This window comes from Pezoporus flaviventris, unplaced genomic scaffold (genome assembly GCF_033815535.1).
Source record: "Pezoporus flaviventris isolate CSIRO_AGI_PZ_B2104156 unplaced genomic scaffold, CSIRO_AGI_Pfla_v1 ptg000025l, whole genome shotgun sequence".
In the NCBI taxonomy this organism is placed as follows: domain Eukaryota; kingdom Metazoa; phylum Chordata; class Aves; order Psittaciformes; family Psittacidae; genus Pezoporus; species Pezoporus flaviventris.
This window is the reverse complement of record NW_026892573.1, coordinates 33,439,256-33,463,712: the sequence shown is the minus strand read 5'-3', so window position 1 is coordinate 33,463,712 and position 24,457 is coordinate 33,439,256. Positions and strand designations below refer to the sequence as shown.

Genomic DNA, 24,457 nt, shown 5'->3' with positions numbered 1-24,457 from the left:
GAGGCACTGGAATGGGTTGCCCAGGGAGGTTGTGAATGCTCCATCCCTGGCAGTGTTCAAGGCCAGGTTGGACAGAACTGTGGGTGACATGGTCCAGGGTGAGGTGTCCCTGCCCGTGGCAGGAGGGTTGGAGCGTGATGATCTTAAGGTCCTTTCCAACCCTAACTATTCTATGATTCTATCTGGAAAACAGATTTCAGAGGAGTGGAGCTGCCTGTGTGTGGGTGTAGGAAAGATTAAACCAATTTCCTGTTGTCTGAGACAGATTGGAAGGTTTAGTCCTTCAGGCCGTAGCCTCCCAACCCCTCCTCACTTAATGTTTCATTTCACGGTAGGTTTCTGCAAAGGAGAAAGTTTTTAGCTAAGTCTCTGAATCCCTTTGGGGCCATTTCCTTGTGTTCTGCAACACTTTAGTCAGGATTAGCTCCTGCTGAGATCTTCTGTTCCCGGCTTTTGGAGAGTCAGTCCCCCCATCTCTCAAAGGACTTGGCTAGCTATAGAAAACCTCCAAAGGCTTAACTTGCACTTTTCATTCCAGACTAATAGCTCATGTTTCTCACCTGCTCCTGAGCTGAATTGAACACAGCAATTAACAGCCATTAGTAAAAGTCTTCCTTTCAGTCACCTGCCATTTAGCAGCTTTTCAAACTCCAGCCTCAACTGTTGAGTAACTGTAGTGAGGTTTTCTCTCTGCTGCATGATGTTGTGTTGTAGTCAAACTGATTATTGACTGGGTTAAACGTTTTTCTTGGCTTTATACTTCTTTTGGACTCCAGGGTTGCCCTGAGATCCATATTAAGAGCTTCTGAGTACTTTGGGGGCCTCATAGCAGCCTTCCAGTATCTGAAGGGGGCTTATAAGGATGCTGGTGAGGGACTCTTCATTAGGGACTGGAGTGATAGGACAAGGGGTGATGGGTTCAAACTGACACAGGGGAGGTTTAGATTGGATCTAAGGAAGAAGTTCTTTCCTGTGAGGGTGCTGAGGCACTGGAATGGGTTGCCCAGGGAGGTTGTGAATGCTCCATCCCTGGCAGTGCTCAAAGCCAGGTTGGACAGAGCCTTGGGTGACCTGGTCTAGTGTGAGGTGTCCCTGCCCATGGCAGGAGGGGTTGGACCTGGATGATCTTAAGGTCCTTTCCAACCCTAACTATTCTATGGTTCTAAAAAGACATACATTGGAGGAATAACTGATCTCTTTACTAGAGAGAATTCTATAAGTACACGTGTTTGTTTCTACTGTTATACTGGATAAATGTCTTGCTTCACTGTAAGGTTTCTTTACCAGTTTTTTCAAGCCCTTGTTATAAGCTGGTTAAACATTCTGAGAGCTTTCACAACATAAGTTACTTTATCTGCTTCACACCTGTATTCTTGGATGCTCCAGGTCATTTCAGTGTCAAAGTTCTTGTAGGAGTATTATGTTTGTCTGCTGCAGTTACTGTTAGACCAGACCTGAAGAGTGTACAAATGAAGCAGGAGGCTCTGGTGAGAACTTAAGCACTTGTCACATGAGTGCAGGTAGAATGAGGCGTAGAATACCTGCTGGTAGCATACAATATATGGTCAGCTTTGTAACTGCAGAGATAGTGGTGTTTATAATCTATTCAATAACTGTTCCCTTCCTGTATTCCATAAAATAGCTCTGGTGCTATTACAAGGCTGTTTCCCTCATAAATCTACTTTTGTGACTTTCTGAACCACCAAATTAAGGCAGGAACATGCTTTTTACTAAATATCTCATTAATGCACTTTTTCAGTGATCCTCTTCCACATTTCCAGAGTGTATCAAATATGTAGGAAGGAAAGAGTATTACTGCTTAGAAGTTCTGGAGCCAAGATTTCAAAGCATATGAGTGTGCCCTTGGTATGTTTGAGGTGATACAGAGCTGGGTGGGAGTGTTGATGTGCTGGAGGATAGGAAAGCACTGCAGAGGGATCTGGACAGGTTGGAACTGTGGGACAAAGCCAATCATATGAGGTTCCACAGAGCTTAGTGCTGGGTCCTGCACTTGTGTCACAGCAACCCCATGAAACACTCCAGGCTTGAGGAATTGTGGCTGGAAACTGCTCATGGAAAAGGCCCTGGGGGTGCTGATGGATGGAGCTGAACATGAGCAGCTTGTGCCCAGGGAGCCCCCAGCATCCTGGCCTGGATCAGCACCAGTGTGGCAGCAGGGCCAGGGCAGGGATTGTGCCCCTGCACTGGGCACTGGTGAGGTTGCACCTCGGATCCTGTGTTCAGCTCTGGGCCCCTCACTCCAAGAGGGACATAGAGGTGCTGGAGCATGGCAGTCAGGTGAAGTTCCTGACGACTGGAAAAAGGGAAATATAACCCCCATTTTCCAGAAGGGGAAAATGGATGACCCGGGGAATTACAGAGCAGTCAGTCTCACCTCTGTGCCTGGCCAAAATCCTGGAGCAGATTCTCCTGGAAGGCATGCTAAGGCACATGGAAATCAACAAGGTGCTTGGTGACAGCCAGCATGGCTTCACTGAGGGGAAATCCTGCCTGACCAATTTGGTGGCCTTCTATGATGGGGCTACAGAACTGATGGACAGGGGTAGAGCAGTTGATGGCATCTACCTGGACTTGTGCAAAGCGTTTGACACTGTCCCACATGACATCCTTGTCTCTAAATTGGAGAGACATCAATTTGATGGATGGAGCACTCGGTGGATAAAGAACTGGCTGGATGGCCGCACGCAAAGAGTTGTGGTCAATGGCTCAATGTCCTGCTGGGGACCAGTAACGAGTGGTGTCCCTCAGGGATCGGGGTTGGGACCGGTCTTGTTCAACATCTTCGTCGCTGCCACGGACAGTGGGATTGAGTGTGCCCTCAGCAAGTTTGCCGATGACACCGAGCTGTGTGGTTCGGTTGATACCCTGGAGGGAAGGAATGCCATCCAGAGGGACCTTGACACGCTTGTGAGGTGGGCTGATGCCAACCTCATGGAGTTTAACCATGCCAAGTGCAAGGTCCTACACCTGGGTGGGAGCAATCCCAGGCACAGCTACAGGTTGGGCAGAGAAGAGATTCAGAGCAGCCCTGCGGAGAAGGACTTGGGGGTGTTGGTTGATGAGAAAATGAACATGAGGCGGCTTCAGTGTGCGCTTGCAGCCCAGAAAGCAACCGTATCCTGGGCTGCATCAAAAGGAGCATGACCAACAGGGCGAAGGAGGTGATCCTGCCCCTCTGCTCTGCTCTTGTGAGACCTCACCTGCAGCACTGTGTGCAGTTCTGGTGTCCTCAACATAAGAAGGACATGGGACTGTTGGAACAGGACCAGAGGAGGCCACGAGGATGCTCAGTGATTGGAGCACCTCCTGTATGGAGCCAGGCTGAGAAAGTTGGGGCTGTTGAGGCTGGAGAAGAGAAGCTGCGTGGAGACCTCAGAGCAGCTTCCAGTGTCTGAAGGGGGCCTATAAGGATGCTGGGGAGGGACTCTTCATCAGGGACTGTAGTGATAGGACAAGGGGTGATGGGTTAAAACTTAACCAGGGGAACTTCAGATTGGATCTAAGGAGGAAATTCTTTCCCGTTAGGGTGCTGAGGCACTGGGATGGGTTGCCCAGGGAGGTTGTGAATGCTCCATCCCTGGCAGTGTTCAAGGCCAGGTTGGACAGAGCCTTGGGTGCCATGGTTTAGTGTGAGGTGTCCCTGCCCATGGCAGGGGGTTGGAACTGGATGATCTTAAGGTCCTTTCCAACCATAACTATTCCATGATTCTGTGATATTTCAGCTACTTGAGACAACAGCGTGTTCCTCCCTCCATTGACAAACAAACATGTTTGCTGGATAAACCACCTACATTCTTTGGCATCATTCTTGCAGAGCTGAAGTCTCACACTTCATCACAGCCTCAGAAACACAGGAGGAATGCTGAGATTAAACTATCAATGATATGTTTTGACACTGTCTGTCAAGCCCTGCATTTAATGCTTCTGGTAGTCTGCTCCCAGATTTTAAATAGAGAATAGCTTAGAGGGTAGAGCAAAGTAAGGATTGTTGTGTCTGGAGGGAGACAGACTCTGTTGTTGCTGTTATTGTTGTAGTATTTCTCATGTAGTCTTCATTCAGTGCTGATACAATCTAAACATCTCACAGATTCAGTGCCTGCATGTTTCTGGCTGGAAGCTACTGAATCTCTTTAAATCATATCAGTATCCTTGTTAGGTGTAATGTGAGTACAGCGGAGCACACTCATGCCATCTGTTTGGGAGCCTTTGGGCATCTCTGACTTCAAAGCTATGCTCAGTTCCTACTTCTTGTAATCAAGTTTTCATATAACATTTCTACAACCTGCTGGTTGAATATTAAAGAGGAGAGTGCTCATTTAATCATGAGACAGCTTTCTAAATCATGCTGCTACTTGTCCTGTCTGAAAACCTTCTGTTGTGATTAAATTCAGGAAGTACAGTGATGAGTGGTGGAGAGGGGCTTTGGCCAAGGGCCTGTAGGGACAAGCCAAGGGGAATGGCTTTAACCTGCCTGAGGGGAGACTGAGCTGAGCTCTTAGGCAGAAGCTCTTCCCTGTGAGGGTGCTGAGGCGCTGGCACAGGGTGCCCAGGGAAGCTGTGGCTGCCCCATCCCTGGCAGTGTTCAAGGCCAGGTTGGACACAGGGGCTTGGAGCAAGCTGCTCCAGTGGAAGGGGTCCCTGGCCATGGCAGGGGTTGGAACTGGATGAGCTTTAAGGTCCCTTCCAGCACAAACCAGTCTGGGATTCTATGAGTAAAGCAAAGAGATCAAGACTTCTTCCAAAATACCTTTCTCAATGCACTGTCTTTCAATTCAATGTGACAAGCTGGATTGGCAGATAAGGGGTGATGAGTGTTGCCTAACAGGCATATGGATAGTTTTGGAGTGTTTGAAACCACTTGTGGAATGAGCGTAGTTGAAAAGTGATCCTTGCTACCATGGCCTTGCTCCTGCTCCAATGAGTATGAAAAATCAGAGTTTCAACTGTAGTAGACTTACTACCACAGGACGAAGGTGGTTATTGCTTTGTGGCTGGTAATAGATAAGCCACTTACCACAAAGCCATCTCACACAAGCAAGTGAAGAGTAACTTTTCCCTGCCATTAACATCTTCCAGCTCACTCCAAGTCTTTAATCACATTTGGTACTTGATCTGAGATAATACAATGGCAGCTTGGGGAAGGAATCTTGGCAAACTCCAATCAGATGGAGGGAGATGGTTTGTTGAGAAATCTAATAGCTGTCAAAGCAACGTTGAGTCTTTGTGGTAGATTGAGTGTGTGTAAAGTGTTGCTCAAAGAATGCTTGTTGCCATGAACTTATCTTGAACTGCATTATTACATCCCACATTCTTGAGGCTACTCAGCTAGAGTCCTGGCTTGTTTTATTCTTGATCTCCAAAACAATGCTTTTTGCCTTCCTTGCCTCAGCAAATATTACTGTGTGCAGACTAAGGATTACATCAGGTGTTCTTGAATGGATTTAGATGCTGTTAACAACTGGTTCTGGGAACTAGGAGCTCTTACATGCTCCTGGCTCACCCTGGGAAAGCTGATTTTGGTAAGTGCAGTAGATGAGACCACTGACCCCAGACATCTACAGCTGACAAATGTTTCTGTGGAGACATATGAGTCTTAAGTCACTCCCTTTGGAGCACTAGGCTCCTGCTGAGATGATTTCTCTAAGCATTACTTCATTGCTCGAGAAGCAAGGACTTGACCTGTATAAAGTGTCCTCTAGTTAAAAACTAAGCCTTCAGTGGCAGGGAGATGTAAAGCTGTAGTAGGGAAGTTGTCTGCTCTGTCCTCACGGATAGTCCTTCCTTGTGATGGTTTGTATGTGGCAAGCCTTGAATTCAAGCTGGGATGTGTCATGAAAACATCAGGGTTACTCACTCCATGGATTGCTAGCTGTCTTCTGGAGGTGTTGGAAAGCATTAATGGCTGAAACAGTTCTGGTGTCCTCAACATAAGAAGGACATGGAGTTGTTGGAGCAAGTCCAGAGGAGGCCATGAGGATGATCAGGGGCTGCTGGAGCACCCCTGTATGGAGCCAGGCTGAGAACATTGGGGCTGTTCAGCCTGGAGAAGAGAGGAATCTCTTCCAGTGTCTGAAGGGGGCTGCAAGGATGCTGGGGAGGGACTCTTCATCAGGGACTGTAGTGATAGGACAAGGGGAGATGGGTTCAAACTGAAACAGGGGAGGTTTAGGTTGGATATAAGGCAGAAGCTCTTCCCTGTGAGGGTGCTGAGGCAGTGGCACAGGGTGCCCAGAGAAGCTGTGGCTGCCCCATCCCTGGCAGTGTTCAAGGCCAGGTTGGACAGAGCTTTGGGTAACATGTCTAGTATGATTCTGTAACGATAGCCAGTAATTTAGACAAGAGGGTATCTTATCCAAAACTGCCTCTTTGCTTTCTTTTCCCTCTATCCAACCTGTACATATCGAAGCTATTGTAGGTTCCCCAAGAGCAAGGTCACAGCTGTTATACTTCTTAATGAGAAGATGGCAGTGCTTCTGCTTCTCATTATCATCATCTTGAGCTATTCAGATAGGCATTTCGAAAGCACATTCCATAAAGTTAAACTGCCAATACGTATTCCTTTCCCAATAAACTAATTCTCTTTGTGTTGTGTAAAGCTTGAATGAGGATATGGGTTTTTTTTCCCCTTGGCAATCAGTATTTTTGTCATCAAGTTTGTTTTACAAGTTTCTCTCCAGTTACTAAAACCCATGTAGTAACCAAACCTGCATTCACTTGTGATTTGTGATGCATCCCCATGTTTTAATCTCAGCACTAACAAAGCAAAGTGCACGCTTGTAATCCTGCTTTTCCATTTGATTTCAGCCTTGCTCATCAGGTGGCGATCTTAGCTTCTTAGTTTGACACTCTTCCAAGCATGCTGATGGCTGGCAGACTGGTTAGCTCTTCCTCTTAGGTAACTGGACACCTTAAGGTCAGCTTGTGGCCTCCACCATCATTTGGTAGCTTGATCTAAAAAGGGTATGAGGAGTATTGTGTTGCAGCTCTGTAGCTGAGAAGTGCAGTGGTGATGGCAGTTTGCTGTCATTGCATTTTAGCTGTGTTCTTTCCAACAGGCCCTCAAGCTGCTTGTCTGCGACGTAACATCAGTGCCAGTCTCTGCTCTGAAGCTCGTACAGCTGTGAGGCAGCTTATTTGAGAAGGAGATGGGCTTTGAAGCTGGGCTTTGCTGCTGCAAACCTCATTTAGGTCAACAAGGCTGACAAGAAAGCTGGAAAGGGGCTTTGGGCAAGGTTTCATAGGGCCAGACCAAGGGGAATGGCTTTAACCTGCCAGAGGGGAGACTGAGATGAGCTCTTAGGCAGAAGCTCTTCCCTGTGAGGGTGCTGAGGTGCTGGCACAGGGTGCCCAGAGAAGCTGTGGCTGCCCCATCCCTGGCAGTGTTCAAGGCCAGGTTGGACACAGGGGCTTGGAGCAAGCTGCTCTAGTGGAAGGGGTCCCTGCCCGTGGCAGGGGTTGGACCTGGCTGAGCTTTGAGATCTCTTCTAACACAAACCAGTCTGGGATTCCATGTGCCTTGCTCATCTATTGGAGTGTTGGGTATTCTTGTGCCTGTTCTTCCTCAGACTACTTTTCCTAATACCCACTTGGAAACATCCTTGGTAGCAGTGATTTCAAGTGACCCGGCTTGAACAATGGGAGCCCTTCTCACTTAAAAAAGGCTTTTAAGGTTTCCTTCTTCTGATGCAGAAAAGTCCCAACACTATTAAATAACAAAAGCTTTCTGGGGATACAACATTCCTTTACAGTGAGCAAACAGGATGTGGTTTGTGTTGGAGGGAAGACACCAGCTCCTTCCACCTCTGCCTGCCCCCCTCACAGACCCCCATAAGGGCTGAGGTTGAGACAATTCAAACTTCATTAAATGTTTAGACCATGTTCTTGTCCACTCCTCATACTTCAGCCCTATCAAGCAAGAACTTGTGACTTTTTCAGGTCATTATCTTATCTGGTTTGGGCTATTTAGTTCTATCCTCATGTAGGGTGTCCTATCCATGGGCTTAAGCTTAAAATCCATCATTCTCTAAACTACCCTGGTTCTTGGTAGTGTTGTGTGAGGCACAGTTGTTCCCCACATCTGACGGATGACTCTGCTATCACACCAGTGACTGCTACAGGCACAGAAATGCATCAGCTCTTTATCTGTACAAGAGTGAATAATTGGGTTTCAGCTGCATTCTGCCAAGTCCTGCTCTGCAGTCATCTCCCTGCAGCCATCCTGCATATTCGCCTTGGAAATAGGGAGTGAAGGAGAAAACCACAGCGTGTTGGTTCTGTCACAAATCCAGTGCATGAAATTGGGCAGGAAGCAGCAAAGGTGCTTCAGATATGGTGGTACAGGCTTCATTTAGTCAGTGAACTGAGTTTGTGATCTTCAGTGAACTAATAGGTAATGCGTTGATGGCCAAGTAGAGGCCAGTGATGGGTGGTGTTCCTCAGGAGTCAATACTGGGCTTGGAGCTGTTGAATATCTTTGTTGAAGACCTGGACAGTGGGATTGAACACCCTCAGCAGGTTTGCTGCTGACACCGAGCTGTGTGGTGCAGTGACACTGGAGGGAAGGGATGTGATCCAGAGGGACCTGGACAGGCTGAGAGCTGGGACCATGTGAACCTCATGGAGCTCAACCAGGCCAAGGACAAGGTCCTGCCCATGGGATGGGGCAATCCCAGCACAAACCCAGGCTGGGGGAGCCTGGATGGAGCAGCCTGAGGAGAAGGACTTGGGGTGCTGGGTGAGGAGAAGCTCCCCATGACCCGGCTTCAGTGTGCGCTTGAGCCCAGAACCCCCCCCGTGTGCTGGGCTGCACCCCCAGAGCGTGAGCAGCAGCTCAGGGAGGGGATCTTGACCCTCTGCTGTGTGAAGGGGAGACCCCCCTGCAGCCCTGTCTGGGGCAGCAGCACAAGAGGGACGTGGAGCTGTTGGAGCAAGGCCAGAAGAGGCCATGGAGCTGCTGCGAGGGCTGGAGCAGCTCTGCTCTGGAGCCAGGCTGAGAGAGCTGGGCTGAGTAAGCCTGGAGAAGAAGAAGGCTCCTGAAGGGGAGACCTGAGAGCAGCTCCAGTGCCTGAAGGGGCTGCAGGAAAGCTGGAGAGGGGCTTGGGACAAGGGCCTGTAGGGCCAGGCCAAGGGGAATGGCTTTAACCTGCCCGTGGGGAGACTGAGAGGAGCTCATAGGCAGAAGCTGTTCCCTGTGAGGGTGCTGAGGCGCTGGCACAGGGTGCCCAGAGAAGCTGTGGCTGCCCCATCCCTGGCAGTGTTCAAGGCCAGGTTGGACACAGGGGCTTGGAGCAAGCTGCTCTAGTGGAAGGGGTCCCTGCCCGTGGAAGGGGTCCCTGCCCATGGCAGGGGTTGGAACTGGATGGGCTTTAAGGTTCCAATCCAAACCAGTCTGGGCTTCTGGAATAATTAAGTGTTCTTAAAGCAGCACTGTCCTTGCTATTAATTTAGCTTGCAAAGCCATGTATATTAGTAGTCTTTGAACTTTTCCATCACTTTGTGAATTAAGATTTTCTAACACAATTCCAAACTAGATTTGGAATTTAACTTACACTTGCCAAAGGGGGTGTAATATACTGTTTAACTTGTGCCACACTTCAGCCTGTGGAAAGCAGTTAGCTGTGATGTGCAAAAATCATTATTTTCCTGACTTCTTCCCTGAAGAGCTTTCTGAAGGAGAGATTAAACTTTGAGACTTTGAATATAATTTGGGATATGGCAGAAGCCTGAACAGAAGAAGAGAAGAAGAGATCTAAACCAGATGGTGGGATACCAAAGTAGAAGCAGGTGAAAGCAGTTAAAAATGAAGCAATTCCTTAAGCTTTAAAAATAGCCTGTATTAAAGACAGGCGGTTATAGACAATAAAAATGGGCCACCAGTCTATTGGACCATCTGGGATTTTTCTGCATCCAGAGGAGTCCATAAATCCCAGCACACAACAATAAATGTATTTGGACTCGAATTCAGAAGAGATACTTGAGGTCTGTAATAAATGGATGGAATATAAGGATTCTTTCAGCTTCTCCTAACAGTTCCCATCTGCCTGCGCTGAGAATCCTGTAGTGATTTACTGCATGTTCATCAAACACTGAAGTTCTCCTGTAAAACAGCTAAAGATTAGTTGAAGAGATAAAGTTAAATGAGATCTCAGTGGCTGATAAGTCCTTGTCTAAGGTCAGCTGAAAAAGGTAAGAAAGGGGAGTTCTTAGTGGTAAGAGTACAATACTTAGCACAATTTATGTGTAAAGACAGGTTTTGGTTGGAGATGCTGTAGTAGCAACCATCCTGCCCATGCTGTCTTCTCAAAAGCAGTGCTTTAGTGTGTACATTCAGGTCACTAAGAGCTGGGTTACAAGCCTTTCTTTTATTAAGTAGTAAGTAATACTTTTTATAAGGGGGAAATAAAACACCAAACCTGATTGAGTCAAGCTGGAGACACCTCTCCTTGAACTGTAAGTATGAAAAAAGCCTTGCAAGAGGCTTTTTCTACTGTCTCCTCCTGAGATGACTCAGACTTCCAGCAGTAGAGGAGCATAATCTCCTTTGTTACACCTTGAATCATAGAAAATAAGGCTGAAATCAACACTGGAAAGTAATTTAGACAATCTTCTGCATCAAGGAATAGTGAAGTTTATGTAGAGGGAGGTGTCATGGCTAAGATAAGAGAGGTTTAAACTTGCCTTAGAGATGATACCTTTGCCGTCTTTGTGCCTGTGGCTGTTATGATTATAGGATGACCTGCTTGTATCTGGATGAACAGGTAGTTTCAGCATCATGGAGTGATGGTTGGTGGTTTCATGGGACACTTTGCAGCTTTTGAATTGGGTTGCTGCAGAGATGCTATAGGATCTACTTCCAGCAGAAGTGTTGTCAGGCTCCCAGACAGGTACAGGTAACAAAGGCATTCATCAAGCCTCCTGTCTGCTCATCCTGTGCTGCCCCAGACCACAAATGTGCTTGGGCAGATTCGGGAATACATCTTGAACTGAGTGCCCAGAGAAGCTGTGGCTGCCCCATCCCTGGCAGTGTTCAAGGCCAGGGTGGACACAGGGGCTTGGAGCAAGCTGCTCTAGTGGAAGGTGTCCCTGCCCATGGCAGGGCATTGAAAGTGGGTGATTTTAAGGTCCTTTCCAACCCAAACCATTCTGTGATTCTGTGGTTCAGCTGGGATGGAAATGATGGCAGTGAGCCACCAATAGTTTCATCTGGACTGGAAATGCATATATTGTATTTCTTTTATAGGAAGGTTTTTAAACTAGAGTTGACAGTTTAGTACCTTGTCTACAGTCTTTATAACCTCAAAATGTGATTTCCTATAGTAAGATCACTTTGCTCTTCAGTTTCTTGCAGGTATGTGTTATGTCTAAGATGTGTTCTACTTGACTGAATACCATGTTAGGAGTAAATGTCATTAAAGACTGATTCCAAAGTAACAGTCCTGTTGATGGTGTAGTTGGGTGCTTGTAGCTCGATGCCCATCAGTATGTTATTTCTCATGCAAATACTCAGACTGTCTTAGAACAGCATTTGTGAAGTGTTGCAAGATCCTTGAAGAGCTCCACATCTAATCCCATTGCTGATGGCAGGGTGCTGGTTCTGTAGACTCAACTTGAAACACAGGTAGGCTTTCAGCCCTGTTTTCCATTTCAAAAGCTGACTTGAGGTTACTTTTCCCCTTCTTAGTAACTGTGAACACAGCACTGCAACCTTTGCCTTGCTTTTTCCTTTTCACAGCTCCCTGGGGATGGTTTAATGAGGTTTAATACCCTAGAAACTTCCACATGGAGTCTATGGTGTAAAATAACACCAATGTTGACACTTCTCTTAGCCGGGATTTCTTTCCTTTCCACCCCTTTTTTGCCCTCTTTCTCTTAGTCTTGCACTAATCTGCACTCTGATACATGAGGACACGCTTTGATTTGTCGCTCTCCTTCAAGTTTCTTACTAGTAGGTGTATTTGGGTACATAGATCAGCAGTACTCCAAGCCTTGACCTGCTTGTACTTGTTTGCTTACTCGTTGCCTATCAGACAACCTCCTTATGTGTAAGTAGACTGAAAATCAGTTGACTTCTGTACGTCAAAACCCCTTCTTTATTCTTAGTACTACTCATGGTTAGTGGCATCCAGTTGTGTAAACAACAGGATTTCAGTGCTAAGAATAGGATCTGGTTTGGCTGTTGGGTGATTTAGTGACTTGAATCTGATTTAGCATTAGTATTGAGTATGGAAGAGGAGAGATTCTTGACTGGGTGTTTATAACGTGCTCCCTTCTGACTTCCATGCCGGTTTTTCTTGGATGTGGTTTAAGCTGAAGGGTTCACATGAGACTGAGCTGAGCTCTTAGGCAGAAGCTCTTCCCTGTGAGGGTGCTGAGGCGCTGGCCCAGGGTGCCCAGAGAAGCTGTGGCTGCCCCATCCCTGGCAGTGTTCAAGGCCAGGTTGGACACAGGGGCTTGGTGCAAGCTGCTCTATGGAAGGTGTCCCTGCCTGTGGCAGGGGGTTGGAACTGGACGAGCTTTAAGGTCTCTTCCAACCCAAACCAGTCTGGGATCTCTTCTGGTGACCATGCAACAGACATCTGTATCTTGGTGTTTTTCTACTTCCCTCTAAACTCATCACTCTTATTCCTTTGAACTTGAATCTCTTGGAGGAAGTATTCTGCTTCGAAAGAGCTGAATGATTTTTGCTTCCCCCAAACATGGCAAGAATGGGAACAAAGGAGGTACATGTTGCACAGTGAACAAGCAGATGCCATTTTCCATTTTACTGGGTGCTTTATGATGATAAAAATACCAAAATAGTAGTTTTGAGATGTTTTTTTTTTTTGAGCAAGCATAACTAAAACCCTACAGAGCAGCATGCCTGAGACATTCAGCTTACAGCCATGCTTGTCTAAGGAGCAGACAAGAGTTTCACATAGGGAGCCAGCAGTTAAAGTTGCATTCAATTATACTCAGTGCAGCACTATATGTAATGTTGGGGTTTGTATCCCTGGATTTTATTGCTTGTGCCCAGGCAAGCAAGATAACACACAAAGAAGGAGATGTGGAAGCTGGTAATGTAGTTCTTGGAGTCACAAATGCTCATGCACAAAGACATGCACTGATGTTTCTCATGTAAATGGTTATGTTATGAAAGCTGACACGAGGGTGGATGTCGTTGAGAGGCTTTCAAGTGTCATTAGTGGGACTTAGAGGGCAGGAATGGGAATATTAGCAAAGGTGGGGGGAGCAATGTGTTAAATACAAAGCTTAGTCTTTACCACTTAAAAGAAATTCTGTGTGAGATGGTGGCAAGAGCTGTAAACCAGGGTTTTATCCTCTTTTTCGACACTGCCTAACAACAGAATACACGGTTCCCTTTACCAATGACTCAATGAAATCCTATCTTCTAGTGAACCGTGGCTTGTGTTCCTAATGGGGCTTTTATTGTCAAGCTTGAGTTCATTTTATACTCTTAATTGTGGAGGTATCTTTAAATCTAAGCCCTGCTCTTTCTCCTTAGTGTAACTGTAGATATTGAAATGAATTCCTTTTGATTGGGGTTTTACACTTAGGATAATGCCTCGTGGCGTTTTTGTAGTGTGTGTTCACTTGGAAAGCTTTTCTTCTCTTGCATGGGGAACTAGTTGGATTTATAGCTCTATTAAGCAAGGTGAGCTAGAGATAGACTATTCACAGGGATTTTTATATCCCTCAAACTCAAAGTGACCCAGTGAGCTTGAAAATAGCCTTAAACTCGAAGCTGATGTCTTAATATTTGATCTGCTGTGATCATGACCTGTTAACCTTTAGCTTTAATGATTCTATATAATTCTCCTTAAAAGTACTCTACTGTGGGGCTGATTGATGATAAAATACCCTTTGTGTAAGCAGCCCTTTAGGATGTGTGTTGTTTCTAGCAGATATTGATCTCCTCTATTTGTTATCTTCTGTTTAAGGGAGCCTTGGGTTTCTGATGTAATGTGGGTTGTGCACAGATAATGTGCTCAGGATCTTGATTAGGAGCTACAGAACATACGGTGCTTGTAAAGGCTAAAGCTCATTTCATGGGGTGGTTCCCATAAAGGTACATTTTAGGTTGTACCAAGATGACTGCATTGCCCACGGTGACCTCGCAGCCTCTGGTGGCAGGGAAGAGTCAAAAGCCCATCCTAAGAAATGCAGTGTATGGGTATTAAAGGTGTTCATGAGAACTGCTTCACTTAAAGATTCCTAAAATATACACATAAAATCACATTCTTCAATGCAGACTCTCAGTTTCAGTAGTTTAGGGAATGAAGTTTTGTCGCTCTGGTACATGCAGCACTAAAGACAGGAATAAGCTGTGATGCTGCTTTTGCAAGTTCTGTGCTGCATCCAGGTGTTTGAAATTGGGCAAAATGCCTTAGTTATTAAATAGGAGAAGTAAACATTGGATCTACTGAAGTGAGACCAGAGGAGGCCATGGAGGTGCTGCGAGGGCTGGAGCAGCTGCTCTGGAGCCAGGCTGAGAGAGCTGGGCTGGGTGAGCCTGGAGAAGAGAAGGCTCCTGAAGGGGAGACCTGAGAGCAGCTCCAGTGCCTAAAGGGGCTGCAGGAAAGCTGGAGAGGGGCTTGGGACAAGGGCCTGTAGGGCCAGGCCAAGGGGAATGGCTTTAACCTGCCCAAGGGGAGACTGAGCTGAGCTCTTAGGCAGAAGCTCTTCCCTGGGAGGGTGCTGAGGCGCTGGCACAGGGTGCCCAGAGAAGCTGTGGCTGCCCCATCCCTGGCAGTGTTCAAGGCCAGGTTGGACACAGGGGCTTGGAGCAAGCTGCTCCAGTGGAAGGGGTCCCTGCCCGTGGCAGGGGTTGGAGCTGGGTGAGTTTTCAGTTCCCTTCCAAACAAAACCAGGCTGGGATTCTGTGATGATATGTGCAAGGGCTGTAGTGACCTCTGATGCTGTAACTGACTCAAGCCTTTAGTGCATGGGTGAAGCTTGTTGAAAGACAAAGCATCCCTTTACATTCTTTGAGCCTTGTTCCAGTGTGATAGTAAAATGAGCCTGCAATCGTCTTCTGTGTATGAAGAGATTTGTGCACATTCAGTCACAAAATAGGAATCAAAAGACAACTCTTTTCTTTAAAAGATTGTTCCTATTTGGAAATGAGCTAAGCAAATGGAAATAGTTGACTGCAAAGGAATAATGTGGGGTCTTGTCTTATGCTGTGATATAAGCAAGTTCTTTACTGTGAGGGTGGGGAAGCACTGGCACAGGGTGGCCAGAGAAGTTGTGAATGCTCCATCCCTGGCAGTGTTCAAGGCCAGGTAGGACAGAGCCTTGGGTGACATGGTTTAGTGGGAGGTGTCCCTGCCCATGGCAGGGGGTTGGAACTGGATGAGCTTAAGGTCCTTTCCAAGCCAAACCGTTCTGTGCTTCACTTCATGAGAGGAATGTTGCACCACTGGGAGAGTCATAAAGCGTCTCTTAACCTAGAATACTTTAGAAAACATAGTGCATTAGATCAGTTTTGACATCAGCCTTTAAAAGGCTGAGTGACTGGAGCTGCTGAGGATTCCCAAGTGCATTCCATGAAGGGGATTCCCAGGAGAAGTCAGGGAGGCAGGCTTTTTACATCTTCCCTTTCTGAGAACAGGAGTCTGTGGCGTTGACATATTTAAGCATCTGAATTATTGCACCTTAAATGCTTTTGTTTTCCTTGTTTTCTTTCCCATCAGGTTTCCTTTATATCCAAAAGGAGGGGAGAAGCTTCAGTTTGAATACGGAGTGTATCTTCTCAACAAAAACATAGCACAGGTGGGTACACTGAGCTTTCCTTGTTCTCTTACCTACTGTGTGCTTAGCATTAGTTTGTCATGAATGTGCATCCACTGGCTTCTGATGCTCTTCTCTGTGGTGAACATCTGTGACTGAGTGGAGATGTTCTTCTAACCCTTGTCTTCACTTACCTTACACCTCTGTGATTGAGACTTTGTTCTGTGGTGCTTAGAGAAGGGCTCACCAGCTGATGATGAACCTTTTCCTTTGCAAACAGTAAGTGCTGAGTGCATAGGCACTGGTTTGAAAGTTGTCAATGTTCTCTGTTACTTGTATTCTGTCATGTTTGAGGATCCGTGCGTGTCACTCTCATTGCTGTGTCTTTAGTTTGCTCTGTTACCAATATAACTAGTATTCTACCCCTGTACTTAGGGTCAGACTTTCCAGCTTGTGTTTCTTAAGCCTTGCAAATGTGTGATTTTACAGTAAAAGAACGTAAGAAGTCCTCTAATCCTTCTTCCTTCTTTGCTCTTCATGTGCTTTGGAAATCATCCTTTACTTTGGCAAATGCCTGAGAGTTTACAAACTTGTAATTGAGAGCTGGGCTGGGTCAGCCTGGAGAAGGGAAAGCTCCTGAAAGGGAGACCTGAGAGCAGCTCCAGTGCCTGAAGGGGCTGCAGGAAAGCTGGAGAGGGGCTTGGGACAAGGGCCTGTAGGGCCAGGCCAAGGGGAATGGCTTTAACCTGCCCGAGGGGAGACTGAGCTGAGCTCTTAGGCAGAAGCTCTTCCCTGTGAGGGTGCTGAGGCGCTGGCACAGGGTGCCCAGCGAAACTGAGCTTTCTGCATCTGAGCCTGTTCTCTATCCAGCTCACCCAAAAGTGCTGAATGGAACTGGTGGAAAGCCTAAACCCAGCTGGAGCCCAGCTTCTTCAGCACTTCCATTTACAGCAGTGAGCCATTGTTCAGCTACACCCAAAGAGTACTTGCTAGCTCTGGATTCATTCATACTTCATCAATATCCCATTTCCCCAGCTTGCTTGCAAGCATGTTACACCGCGAAGTGCCAAGAGATGTATTTATATTCCAACAGAAATACTGACATTTCAGCCTCTAACCTGTTTGTAAGGCTCGAAATAAGATTGCTCTGACAGTTTTATTCATGAAATATCGTTTTTGTGCTTAGTTTCTAGTTGGCTTTCCACTCCTCTTTTCCACCAGTCTTTTTTCCCCGACTATTCCCTACCCAGAATTGAAATCAAGCTTCTGGGTCTCTTTGTGGTGTTTGTTTTTGAAGCTTGGATTGCATTTGCCATTTTCCAGACTTCTGGTATCATGCCCATGCTTAGTGTATTTTGGAAGATAACCTCCAATGGCTCTGAAATGACTTAAAGGCTAAAATACTATAAGATGAAGTTAATCAAGTCCTGCTAATCTTGGAAATTCACTTAACCAGGCTGTTAATATAACTTAAACTGAGCCTCTTTGTTCCTGGTATTAATAATGGCAGACAGCTGTTCACACTTGAAGACTAGTGAGAAACAGGGATTAAATACTCTTTCCTTCAAAGGCTTTGATAGCTTTCTCTCTCCATTACTATCAAATCAATGCTTTCCTCAATCTCTGCTTAAGTAAATACATTAGTTCATTCTGCCACTTGAGTCGTGATCCTGCTCCCTTTGCTTTTCAGCCTTTCATGGTTGGGTTGCTATTCTGGAGCTTGCTGTACCATTGTGTGATGCAAGTGCTCTGTGCTTCTTTCTTGACTGAGATGATGAACTCTTAGAATCATAGATTTGGGTTGGAAGGGACCTCAATGCTCATCCAGTTCCAACCCCTGCCAAGGGCAGGGACCCCTTCCACTAGAGCAGCTTGCTCCAAGCCCCTGTGTCCAACCTGGCCTTGAACACTGCCAGGGATGGGGCAGCCACAGCTTCTCTGGGCACGCTGTGCCAGCGCCTCAGCACCCTCACAATAAAGAACTTCTTCCTTATAATCCAACTTGAACTTCCCCTGTTTCAGTTTGTCCTGTTCCTACAGGACTCCGAGCAGTTGAACACGTGCTCACTCACCCATGGTGCTTTCCAAGTCCTTCCAGTTGGTTTCTGACTTCCCTGGCATGCCTTTAAACTCATAAAAAGTAAATTAAGACTTTTAAGTATGTCTTTGTATTAAAAGTTTCCAAATTTACATGGGGTCACTGGTGCTGGTAGAAGCTGGAGTGGTCCTTGGCCGGGCTTTGAAGTGGTTTGTACAACACCAGTGGTTCACATGTTAATGCTTGAGATTTTATGCTGTTGAATAGAAAAACATCATAAAAGTAAATCAAGATTTTAGGGGGGGTTCTATGATGTTATTTAATCAGGAAAGCGTTGCTGAAGTCCACATAAACTGTTGTAGTCACCTTTGTTTTGATATCTGTGGGTAAATAGTGCAGCTTTTTATAGTTCTGCCAAGGGGAAATTCCATTGTGAGAGCAGAACAGGTAAATAACATCAAGAAATACCCCACAAACTTCTATACTTCAGGGTGACTTGAGCTAAAAACCTGAGACTGAACCCTTTGTGTGTTCCTTTGGAGGCTGGAGCTTGATTGGAGTGGCTTTTAGAAGATCTTCAGGGTGCTTTGAGAGAAGCTTCTAGATCTGCTCCATCCCTGGCAGTGTTCAAGGCCAGGTTGGACACAGGGGCTTGGAGCAAGCTGCTCCAGTGGAAGGGGTCCTTGCCCGTGGCAGGGGTTGGAGCTGGATGAGCTTTAAGGTCCCTTCCAACACAAACCATTCTGTGATCCTGTGATTCTATATGCTTAGTTCATATGAATGTGTGAAACTAAATTTGGATGGAGAATGAGCAGCAGCCTCTTTCTTACTTCTAGACCATTACAACCTGTGAGGGAATACTTTTAAGGCCCCAAGGTGTTGGCCTTAATTCATAGCATGGGTCCTACAACTTACTTTGTTGAGAATCATGTGGATTAGTTGCTCAGTTCCCTCTGGGTGCTGTGGGAAGGTTGGAGGGGCATAGGAGGACCAGTGCTGGCCCTACTGGAGCATTGAGAAGAGCTTGGGTCTCCATCGCCTCCTTCAACTCATTCATCAAGTCTTGATGGTTGTGGGTGAGACACAAAGAGCCCAGAAAACCTTAAATACTTGAAAGGATTCATAAAGTCTTCCCTGCTTTCCCGGATCCCTATATTTCTGTTTTCCTTTCCGATTACCTGGAATTCTGGCTGCAAGGATTAAAATGAGTGAGGAAGAAGTGAGACTGGCTTTTTATAAAGTAAAAGCTCTTCTAGGGATACACTGGTGCTGTTTTGTAAACCAGCAGGATAACAACAATGTAAACCACATCTCGCACTCGGGAGAATCCAGCTGGAATCAAAAGCAGCTCAGTGCTAGCTTGGTAGAGCATTTCTGTAGAGAAACTTGCTTTGCTGTTACATTCCGAAGCCTGAACAATGTGTGTTAATTCCGAGAGTTCATAATCACTTCCATCTGTATGGGAGCACAAATTGCTTCAATCCCCATAGTTTCTACTTGTAAAAATGGAATCCCTCCCGGCGTTCACAGAGCAGCTTTTCCACTTGGATAACGTTGGGTAAGACCTTAAATTTCCAGTTATGATTTCAGCCCTTTGACTCTAATGAACATACAAAACGTGCTGGCTTTTATAAGGGGGTGTTAGTGACTTCTGTCTCATAACATCAACAACAAAAATCACTGTCATTCCAGACTGTTGTCAAAGGTGAAGCACAAAACAGTTGCTAAAAATGGGAGTGAATGACTCTGCTCTCCAAAGCATTAGGCACTGGGAGATGATTCAGTAGGTAGCTGGCCCCACAAACCCTGCGGCTGTGAGGCTATGGATGTGTGTGGAGTACCTGAGGAAGATGAGGCTTTAGTAGGAGAATGAGATGATCTCTTGGATTGGTTTTCACAGCAGGGGATTTGAGATTCATGGTGAAAATATCTTGTTACAGTGTGTGAATATCAGGGACTCGCTGAAGGTTGTGAGGGGTTTTTGTGGGTGAGAAGCAAGCACACAGCATGGGCAAGCTGCACCTCTGCAACAGTTCTTATGGCTTTAAACATATGCATGTGGCGCATAGGTCAGCTAGAGCATAGGCATAGAATCATGGAATGGTTTGTGTTGGAAGGGACCTTGAAGCTCCTCCAGCTCCAACCCCTGCCACGGGCAGGGACCCCTTCCACTGGAGCAGCTTGCTCCAAGCCCCTGTGTCCAACCTGGCCTTGAACACTGCCAGGGATGGGGCAGCCACAGCTTCTCTGGGCACCCTGTGCCAGCGCCTCAGCACCCTCACAGGGAAGAGCTTCTGCCTAAGAGCTCAGCTCAGTCACCCCTGGGGCAGGTTAAAGCCATTCCCCCTTGGCCTGGCCCTACAGGCCCTTGTCCCAAGCCCCTCTCCAGCTTTCCTGCAGCCCCTTCAGGCACTGGAGCTGCTCTCAGGTCTCCCCTTCAGGAGCCTTCTCTTCTCCAGGCTGCCCCAGCCCAGCTCTCTCAGCCTGGCTCCAGAGCAGAGCTGCTCCAGCCCTCGCAGCAGCTCCATGGCCTCCTCTGGCCTCGCTCCAGCAGCTCCACGTCCCTCTTGTGCTGCTGCCCCAGAGCTGGATCAGGGCTGCAGGGGGGGTCTCCCCTTCACGCAGCAGAGGGGCAGGATCCCCTCCCTGAGCTGCTGCTCACGCTCTGGGGGTGCAGCCCAGCACACGGCGGGGTTCTGTCCCACCTTAGAGTGTTGGGGGGGGGATGAAGGTTCACTGGCTTTGAATTTCAGATCTCAGGCCTGTAGAAATGAGCAGCTTTGTTGCTGCATTATTGGTTGGTTTGCTGTCTCTTACCTTCACTCACAGAGTCTTGATTGCTCGGGCCTGGCTTAAACGTGTGTTCTTCTTTGCATATGAAGAGATGTGGTTTTAGTGGCAATCCTTGAACTGTGTCCTTAGTGAGCACACAGGGTCTCGCTAGTATAAGATGATATTACATGATTTTTTTCCTGTATTAATCATTATTTGTAACCCATGCATATGTGATGTATAGCCATTGAAGAGAGCATGACCATCTTGTTCAAGAACCTTCCAACTCCGTTGGGTATTGCAGAAGCTCTCTCTGGCATGCTATTTGACAGGTACTATTCCTCATCCAGTTGCAGGAGTGCTTAGAGAGGATATGACTGTGTTACAGCTGTAGAGCTTGTTACTTCTGGTCCCAATCAGAAGGGGCTTTACTGCAGCTATTTTCTTGCATGGGACAATGATCTTATTTGCAACTCTGACCATCAGATGATTTGATTTCCTAGAGCCAAGCTTAGGCAGTGAATGTGTCTTATCTTACCCCAGTTCATCACTGGTGTTTGCCAGGGGGGTACTGCAGTGGTGGCATTGAGAGCAGACCTTCCCAGGCATCACTGCAGGAGTTAAGGATGGTTTCCCCTGTTCATGCTGAATGTGTGCTTACAGTAACCTCACAAGGCAGAGCTTCTCTTGATTTGTTTTGTCAGACAGCTATTGAGTGATGTTAGGCTGATGTTCCCACTCTCATTGGTATGGTTTGCTCAGCCCTGGCCAAAGCATAGTTCTGCTTTCATCTGACAGTCATTAGCAACAGATGAACATTACTGTTTGACATGAAAAGCATCAATCCAGGCATCTTCTGTCAGCCCCCCCAGGGATGTTTGTTTTCACATCGCTGTGATACAGGTCCAAGTAACTCACTTGTGTTTAGCCCTCCCTTTACATGTCGGCAGTCGCTGTGTCCACAGGGTGGCAGGCGACATTTATGTGCTCTCTGCAACCTGTTGGAGATGTTGATCAGCCAGTGCTGATCCCCTGGGAATGGTGCTTTGGGGTTCAGTTGCTTGTCTGATGCACGAGGTAAGTGACATTCACAGCAGCACAGGAGAAAAGCAGAGTGATAGGACAAGGGGTAACGGGTTAAAACTGAAACAGGGGAAGTTTAGATTGGATATAAGGAAGAAGTTCTTTCCTGTTAGGGTGGTGAGGCACTGGAATGGGTTGCCCAGGGAGGTTGTGAATGCTCCATCCCTGGCAGTGTTCAGGGCCAGGTTGGACAGAGCCTTGGGTGCCATGGTTTAGTGTGAGGTGTCCCTGGCCATGGCAGGGGGTTGGAACTGGATGATCTTAAGGTCCTTTCCAACCCTAACTATTCTATGATTGTGTAATTCTGTCTTAAGGTCCTTTCCAACCCTGCCTATTCTATGATTCTAAAGTACTTCTGGATGTGTTTGAATTGCAGTCATATTGATACCTTTAATAGAATAAAAGCTGAATGCTCATGTACTAGCGCCGTGTGTAAGGAACTGAACCGCAGTTCAGCTCCTCAACATGAAACGAGGCAAGATGTTCAGTGCCTGGCTCTGTAAGGTATCAAACATGCGAGAAAATCAACTTTATCCTCGGAACGATTAAACTTTTCCATGGGAAGCTGAACAGCAGAAACGTTAGGGCTCCACATTTGTTTTGGCAATAAACACCACGGAGCAGAAGTGTCTTTAAGCGTTCTGTGGGTATCGGTGGAGAGGCAGTGCTTATGACCCTCTGAGTGCAGGATCCTGTGACTTGCACACTACATCTTTTTATGAGGCCCCTAAACTCCCATCGTAAAACGTACAGTTCAGAAAGAATGCACTGTCTGAATCCGTGGCCAATTTAACTGCATGGGGAAAAAAAGTGCTCTTGAAAGAGCGCAGGTTGAAGCCAGAGTCGAGTCCCCATCTTGTAAAGTGCCAAGCATTCATTTCAATGGTGAGGGGAAGGGACTGCACCTGAAAAACCACAAAGTACCTTCTCCAGCTGCGTAGAGCCAAAAGCTGTTAGGAGAGGTTTCATTCCTGAAAGTCTCCTAGGGTAGCAATGGGCTGATACTTGGCCAGGTCATTTAGACCTGGGGAATTTACATATGGTTTATTGCAAACTTGTTGGAAGCTTTTCCTTTTTTTTTTTTTCCTTTTCCTATCGCCCATGCCAAGATAAAATAGGTTGAAATGAGACTGGATTAGCTGTAACAGTCACCCTTTCATTCAGATGAAAGCCTGCCTGTCCTTGCTGATAGGCAACCTGTGCTGATCACCAAAAGGCCAGGGTGAACTTGCTCTGTGGACAAGGAGGTTCTTGGCTTCTCCAAGCTGTACTGTCACCTGCAGCTTGAGCTTGTGCCATGCTTATAGAGAGAATCAGCGAATGGTTTGGGTTGGAAAGGACCTTAAGCTCAACTGGTTCCAACCCCCCTGCCATGGGCAGGGACACCTCACACTAAACCATGGCACCCAAGGCTCTGTCCAACCTGGCCTTGAACACTGCCAGGGATGGAGCATTCACAACCTCCCTGGGCAACCCATTCCAGTGCCTCAGCACCCTCACAGGAAAGAACTTCTTCCTTATATCCAATCTAAACTTCCCCTGTTTCAGTCTGAACCCATCACCCCTTGTCCTATCACTCCAGTCCCTGATGAAGAGTCCCTCCCCAGCATTCTTGTAGCCCCCTTCAGACACTGGAAGATGCTCTGAGGTCTCCACGCAGCTTCTCTTCTCCAGGCTCAACAGCCCCAATGTTCTCAGCCTGGCTCCATGCAGGAGGTGCTCCAACCCCTGATCATCCTTGTGGCCTCCTCTGGAGCAGATACACAAGACCTGGCATCACCAGCTATGCCTAGAGCCCCTTCTCCATAAGGATTTTGGGGACCACCCCTTGCGGGCATGCTCTGTGCGTTAGATCACTTGTGTACTGCGTGGCTGTCATCATCTGTCTGCGTTAGCTCTTCAGCCTAAGCTATTTAAAGAACAACTGAGTATGTGTTTAAAATAGACCCCAAATCCAGTAATCAAAAGGAAAAATGGATTCCTCATACAGTAAAGCTGACATAAACACGTGTGATTTGCCAACTTCAACTGCTTTGTAGTATATATAAGCACTGCAATTTGAAATTGGAAGAGATAGGGGAAGGGGGAATTCTGTTACCAAGCTGTGGCACACAGTGTTAGCGTAGGGATAAGATGCAGTGTGTAATTGTTCCTAATGAGTTGAGTGTGTGCTTTGGAGGCAAAGCTTGATTTTCAGATACAAAGTGTTAACACCTGTGGAATTCCTGGATCTCATTTGGGAGCCTGTCTCTTCCTGTAGGAGCCTTCTCGCTTCCTGCCATGTTGCCATCTCTTAGTGGGGGGAGGAATTGATGTGAAAATGCATATCTTTGGCTTTAATGCATAAAAATGATGTATCTGTCATTAGCAAATGCCAAACTGTGGCTTTTGGGGTTTATTTTTGGTGGTTTTTTGCTATGCTTCTGTTGTTTTCACTTCTCCAGCCTTTGTTCTTCTGTGTTATAGTTTAATATGTGCATTTTGTGCTCCATGAAGCAGGGTTTCTATCACCCTGCTATGTGTCGGATTTGGCACATCAGGGCACAAACCCTGCTTTGAAGGCTTTGGGTATGACAGCTACTTAATCATCCATAAATGCCTTTCAGGGTTATTATATGCTGTGGTTGGAGTTCACAGCAAGTTGTTCTCCAGCAAAATGAATCGCAGCCTTCCATATGTGAAAAAACCTGGAGAGGGGCTTTGGACACGGGCCTGTAAGGACAAGGGGGATGCATCCTGGGCTGCATCAAACGGAGCATGACCAGCAGGGCGAAGGAGGTGATCCTGCCCCTCTGCTCTGCTCTCGTGAGACCT

At 46.8% G+C, this 24,457-nt stretch overlaps 1 protein-coding gene across 5 annotated transcripts in view; it reads left to right on the top strand.

Annotated features, from left to right (window-relative positions):
• UVRAG (UV radiation resistance associated) overlaps nt 1-24,457 on the top strand; it is an 88,944-nt gene that overhangs the window by 44,706 nt on the left and 19,781 nt on the right. For all 5 annotated transcript variants that reach the window (XR_009744223.1, XM_061458125.1, XM_061458126.1 and 2 more), the window contains one exon: nt 15,714-15,792. Coding sequence is in view for 4 of the 5 variants with exons in the window: in XM_061458125.1 (XP_061314109.1) it covers nt 15,714-15,792 (79 nt within the window). In the remaining variant the exon portion in view is untranslated. The remainder of the gene's footprint in view (nt 1-15,713; nt 15,793-24,457) is intronic.